Consider the following 6,663-nt stretch of genomic DNA (forward strand, 5'->3'; position numbering starts at 1 on the left):
CCAGATAATCCAGTGATCAACATCAAGAGCATCGTTTTACACAATTCGGATACACCATTCATGCTTCATTCATCAACGATAACAACCAAGCAACTTCCTTTAATTCATAAAAATGTCTTAAGCTTTTCTTAAACTCCCCTTATCCCTTAATCTCTACCACTTTCATGATTACTCTAGACCCTAACCACTCGTTTGGATGAGTTCATTGTGCAAGACGGATAAATGACGTGTGTTGGTTTAACTAATTATAGGGAAACTGGGATGCAGGGGTTTAGGAGTCAACCAAGTTAGCGAGCCTGACCACCCGATCCCGTTAGTCGCCTCTTACGTATCCGAGTATGGGGGATGTGGGGTGGCCGAATGCTTAAAATCGTGACACCGAAGACCCGGGTCCAATACAAGGTGTGAAACCATGTTCTGATGTCCTCCATCATGATATTGCAGGAGAATTCCTAAAGGCGGTCTAAATTTATACTCACTCATGCCTAATTATGGTGGACATACGTTTTTACTTCAGACTAAAGTAAACTAAGGCTCAGTATTATTGGTGACACTGCTATACGGAGACTCAGTTTAGCTGTGCAACGAAAGATGCTGAGCCTTCAAACGCTCTGGCAATACGGCAGCTACATACTGCATGGTGTTAACCCTGTCTTCGGTATCACATCCCACTCCGTTACATAATATAGTTTATCATCCAAAACTGTTTTCCACAGGAGATATCGCTTGTGTGAGATCATATGATATCTCATAGGAGATATCGTTTTGACAGTAGATTTTGTACAATGCCCCAACAATGCTATGACGTCATCAACTTGATGACGTCACAATGCTATGACATCGCTGCACTGCAAATCTAATGGTAGTACAGAGTTGAGAGATGTGCATTTTTCATTGAAAACTAATGAAGAATGATTTTGATGATAAATAGAATCTCACCCTCGTGTCTACTGATATCAATTATATCAACACTCGTTGATAAAGGTAAAAATATCCTCGGCAAGCCTCGGATATTTGTAACTTTATCAACTCGTGTTGATATAATTGATATCAGTAGACACTTGGGTGAGATTCTCTATATACTACGGTTATAACGAACTGCGGTTATAACGAACTCAGAGGGATAGCTATTTTTAGTGCGTGACAATGTAGTTCGTTATATGCATTTCCACCAACATATGCAGAAAGTCTCCGGGGCACAATGTGAGTGAGTGAGTGAGTGAGTGAGTGACTGACTGACTGACTGAAAGTTTTACGTCGCATTAACATTATATCAGCCATAATGCTACGAGACAAGATTTACATATACCACCATTAACACAAACTCAAGTTTCCATGTACACGCTAATAATGCGTCCATTTATATAGCGCCAACATCCACACCTGGTATGCTCGTAGTGTTAACAATGAATCGCACAGCACATTATTACCCCGGATAACCCAAGCTGCCTGTAAAAAAGAACGTTTTACAACTTGAAAGAATGGGCCCAAAATATATTCAAAATCCAGAACACTGGCAAATAAAGACAAGCAAGTGGTAATCTTTATCTACATGTATCTGTAGTTTACGATACAGACCAATTTCCTTCAAGTAAAAGATTTGTATTTAGGGATCGCTATCGACCCTGGTCTTCGTAAACACACCCACGAAGTCCATCCACACCAAACACGTGCAAAGGCAAGTGAATTGTTCTCTTGAAGAAACAAAATACAAATACGGAAACCGTGGTTACTAGTCAAAATAAGTGAGTGAGCTTAGTTTTACGCCGCACTCGGCAATATTCCAGCTATATATCGACTCTGGATCAGAGAATCCAGTGATCAACAGGATGAGCATCGATCTACGCAATTAAGATACAATGGCATATGTCAGCCAAGTCAGCGAGTCTGACCACCCGATCCCGTTAATCGCCTCCTCGGACAAGCATGGGTTGCTGAAGAACAATTCTAACCCGGATCTTCACGGGTTTCAAAATAAGTTACAGTAATGTAAACGACGCATGTTGTGCCAGTGATACCTGAAAGTTAGAAAAGTCTTCATACGTCAAGTACATTGTTTCTGACACCTTTACAAATAACCTTTGTCCTCAGCGGTGTCGGGGCGGTGGGGTAGCCTAGTGGTTTGGGCGTCCGCTCTGAAGATCCGGGTTCGATTCCCCACAAGATGTGAAGCCCATTTCTGGTGTTCCCCGCCGTGTCATTGCGTGGAATATATGATATAAGCGATGTAAAACCATACTCACTCGCTCACTCACTCACTCAGCGGTGTCAAACCAAACTAACTCACTCACTCTAGCTCACAGTCACTGACGTCTTGAACAGTCAAAGGGCGACAAACCCTTGCACAATGTTTCGCTGATGGTGGCAAAACATATATTTTACTGGCGCTTCGGGTATTGGCCTCACTCACTGTCGGTGCTCGAAATCGCATTTTACAAAATAAACCAAAGCGATGACCTATGTTCATAGCAAAATATCGCAATACACATTAACTGATGAAATTGATCATCACATAGGAACATTATCACTACAGGGACTATTCTGAGTGCTACGTGGTAAGAAATGCCTGTCTAATAGAAGCGACAAAACCCTTTCCACATTCATAAGAAATCTCTGCTATAAGCAGAGTCGATTATACAATTCTGACAATATCAGGAGTATGTATTTGTTTCAGCAGTACTACAGCTGTACGATGTTGTTTGTAAGCAATCGAGTCTGGACCAGACAATGCAGTGAATGTCACCGTGCTGTACGCTGATAGAGCATGTGTTTATGAACATGAACATGTGTTTATGTCGATGATACGAAAATGTGCCCCATCAGTGATACCCGTCAAAAACATATGCAAAATCCTGTCGATTGTTTCTATATATCACTTTGTGGAAAGTAACCAGCACATGCATGTTATATTTAATGAATACAATGCACATGCTTTTGTACGGAAGCGTCCTAGTGCCACAGTCAGAATTTTTTTTATCTCCTAATTAGGACTTAGCTATCTCCTAATTAGGTGATACTATCTCCTACTTAAGACTTAATATCTCCTAATTAGAACTTAATATCTCCTAATTAGGAGATAGTATCTCCTAATTAGGAGATAGCTATGTCCTAATTAGGAGATATCAAGTCCTAATTAGGAGATATTACGTCCTAATTAGGAGATAGTAACTCCTAATAAGGAGATAGTATCACCTAATTAGGAGATAGCTAAGTCCTAATTAGGAGATAATAATATTCTGACTGTGGCACTAGGACGCTTCCGTACTTTTGCCTGCGGCTTGTACATTTAACACGTGTTGCCTATACAACCAAAGTCTCAGTGATATCTTTTTTAGCGATATTCACTTTATCCCATGTTAACATCACAGTTTAGTTATTGCTTTAGCTTCCGTACATTACTCAGTTCAAACTTTCCGTAATTGTCAAGGGTCCACGAACTGCCACAATAACAGGAAATATCCTAATAAATATTCCTAGTTTCCTACTACATAAAATGAGGTAATCTGAAAACCTCTGTGGAATCAAACTGTTAGCCTTCATATATGATCAAAAAGCGTACGGTTGCAGAAACGGTACTACTACTATTTAGATGTCAACACACATCATCAGTTAAAACCCGTGAAGATCCGGGTTAGAATTGGTCTTCAGTAACCTATGCTTGTCGTACGACGCGTCTGACTTGCTTGACACATGCCATCGTATCCCTGCGTGGATCGATAATCATGGTGTTGATCACTGGATTATCTGGTCCAGAGTCGATTATTTACAGACCGTCACCATATAGCTGGAATATTGTTGAGTGCGGCGTAAAACAACAACCCAACGAACCAAAATTCGTCACTTATACAACTTTGAATGCATTGTGCACGGACCTGCTTGTTAGATCATTCCAGCAAAAACATTAAATGTTACAAGGATGTTATTTCAAAAATGGAAATTGTTACTCAAAAAAGTGCTAAATATAAAAAAACCAGGGAACAGAGTCATGTTATCCTCGGCGTCCAGATATATTATTGTCATGGTTTTTGCCTCGATAAATCTAATTCATAAGTCTAATTGCCTTGGGCGACTACCGTGTTATCGTCAGCGAAGCGGAACTGCTGCGCTGCAACACATACCTTGCGTCGCTCAACGTATGACCTGGAGACGAGCGTGGAGATAGAAGCTACAGGAGGCCTGGTACACTCACACACCCACACCCATCCGTCAGGTGTACCAGCCGCGTTGATGTCACACGGACGTTCAGCCACCATGCTAGCAGTACAGAAACTCACGGAGAGAGTGGAGCGCCCTGTCTCAGCCACGAGATAGAAGCTACAGTAGGCCTGGTAAACTCTCATACACATCCATCCGTCAGGTGTCCCAGCTGCGTTGATGTCACACGAACGCTCAGCCACCATGCTAGCAGTACAGAAACTCACGGAGAGAGTGGAGCGCCCTGTCTCAGTCATAGCTTGAAATTTGCTAGAAAGTAGCACCTTTTCGGGGATTATCACACAAGGTATGAAGATGTATGTTGGATCAACAATCCTGTCAGACATCAATGTAACATGTTTCATTCATCCAACGACATTCAACATCAACGTACTCAGGAAGGCGACAGCCATGAATGAAACCTAACGTGATTCAAGGAGAAATCTGAAAGCCACCCCAAGGTAAAGTGTGGGCATAACGGATGTGCATTATTATACATTTTCTGTCAGTGTGACATCCTTTAGCTGGTTTCTATCTTTAGACACTTTGAGCTTTGAGCACGCGTTACACAATAAATGTTGTGACTATGTCCCACGATCAGTAAAACATGTTTACGTGGGAATAATAGGACCTTGAATGAGAGCCATGTACACCTGCAGCAGCTTGTATATGTGTGGTACTCGTGACAGCATTCGAGTCGCCATGTCTAAACTATGTACGTTTCTCCGCCATTTTGGTGTTGTCGCGTGTATCATACAGTTCTGTATTTTGTTACCGTTTTTATGTCGAACACTTCCTTTCTCTACCTACTACGGCGTAACGTCAGGACGGATTAACTTCCAACAGAGAGCCAAGATGTTAAATGAAGACAGGGTTAAACATGCCAACCTGTACTTCAAAAATATGATGGCCAGTGAAAGTTACCGTCACTACCATTCCATTGGAAACGGCACCCACATGTATTTAGCTGTGGCTGTAGTCACAGTGAGACGCTCGGGTGTTAAGAGAGTGAACGAAAGTATGGGGTATGTTCTCCAAACTGCAGCTGGAATTGACAGTTTTGCAAGAAGCAGAAACTTTATAAACAGGACATTTGTATTTATCTGCAATGTTGATTCTCAACCCCACAAGCACGAAGAGGCGCGTTTTCTGGAACCGTACCTGCCGTTTACTAAAAGGTATGGTTCATCGAGTTTCAGTGTTAAAGATATACAGCTCCCGCATTCAGACCTCACGTACGATGAAAAAATGCATAAAAACACTCGCGAAAAGGAAACTTTTGACTATTCGTACTGTTTAAAGGTTGCCGAGTCGTTTCATCCCGAGTATGTACTGATGGTTGAAGATGATGCCGTTCCTCATACAGATTTGTCCAGCGTTCTGGAATATTCACTAGATAATCATTTAGTCGATAAATCAAAAGGTACACCTGTGAAGAAGAAGTTCGCCTTCCTGAAACTCTATTACCCAGAGAAATGGCAAGGATTTGCATTCGAGCTACCAAGGGTTTTAGAGCTGATCAGTATAGGTTGTGTTGGTGGAGGAGTAAGCCTTTTGTTTGGACTCATGGTACGGAGCTCCAAGACAAAATTGACGCATTGGACCATGTGTCAATATTTTGTAATAGGAGTGATTATCTTCATGTTGACGGCAGAGTTAGTATGTCGTCAAAACATTCTTGAACTTCGAAGACTGTCAAAATATTTGTATCAGTTCCGACAAGCGCCCGGATGTTGTACACCGGCCATGTTGTATCCACGCGCAATAGTTGAGCCCTTGACCACATACTTGACTTCATTGCCTTCACCTCAGCATACCGATCTGGCCATTTATGACTTCGTTATTCAAACTCAGACCCCAGCCTATCAGCTGGAACCTAACCTGTTTCACCACATCGGGATGCATTCGTCTTTAGGAACAGGTGATAAAGATGCGGAACATTTTGTATCAACTTTCAAAATTAAATAATTCCATTGAAAGGGTTTTATTTTATGTTTTGCATGAGTCATTTAGGCATCACTCTATCACTCCGAGAGCGTGCTGGAAATGACCTGGTAGAGTGAGTGAGCAAGGTTTTAGCTTTTAACAATGTTCCAGTTACATTCGAGCAAGGAACACAAGAAATGAGCTCACACATACCCATGTGGGGATTCGAACCCGGTCCTTCAACGTGACGAGCGAACGCTTTAATGGCTAGGCTAACCCACCGCCCCGCTAACAAAAGAGATAACCAGAGATCTGCAAAGTCCCATGAAATGTCTTTGAATCCATACACATTTTCAGACATTTTCACCCCATTGTGCTGGCATAACGCCGACATGGAATAACATGTCCCACGTAAACAAATCTAATCTGTCCACTTTCTAACACGCCCGCCAGCCATCTACAAATGACCTTAAGACGTCTTCTCAAACTGCCGGCAGCTCAATGTTCGGGCCCAGTAGGCTTAGTGGTATTGTGTTACAGATT

The 6,663-nt window shown here is 42.0% G+C and overlaps 1 protein-coding gene across 1 annotated transcript; it reads left to right on the forward strand.

Moving 5' to 3' along the window:
• The first annotated feature begins 4,124 nt into the window (after window positions 1–4,124).
• Window positions 4,125–6,176, forward strand: LOC124255327 (post-GPI attachment to proteins factor 4-like). Its single transcript, XM_046689217.1, has one exon. The coding sequence runs from the start codon at window positions 4,831–4,833 to the stop codon at window positions 6,160–6,162; it is 1,332 nt and encodes a 443-aa protein (XP_046545173.1). The 5' UTR covers window positions 4,125–4,830; the 3' UTR covers window positions 6,163–6,176.
• The last annotated feature ends 487 nt before the right edge of the window (window positions 6,177–6,663 follow it).

Source organism: Haliotis rubra, unplaced genomic scaffold (assembly GCF_003918875.1).
Source record: "Haliotis rubra isolate DU_JTF1 unplaced genomic scaffold, ASM391887v1 Scf6, whole genome shotgun sequence".
NCBI classification, from domain to species: Eukaryota; Metazoa; Mollusca; class Gastropoda; order Lepetellida; family Haliotidae; genus Haliotis; species Haliotis rubra.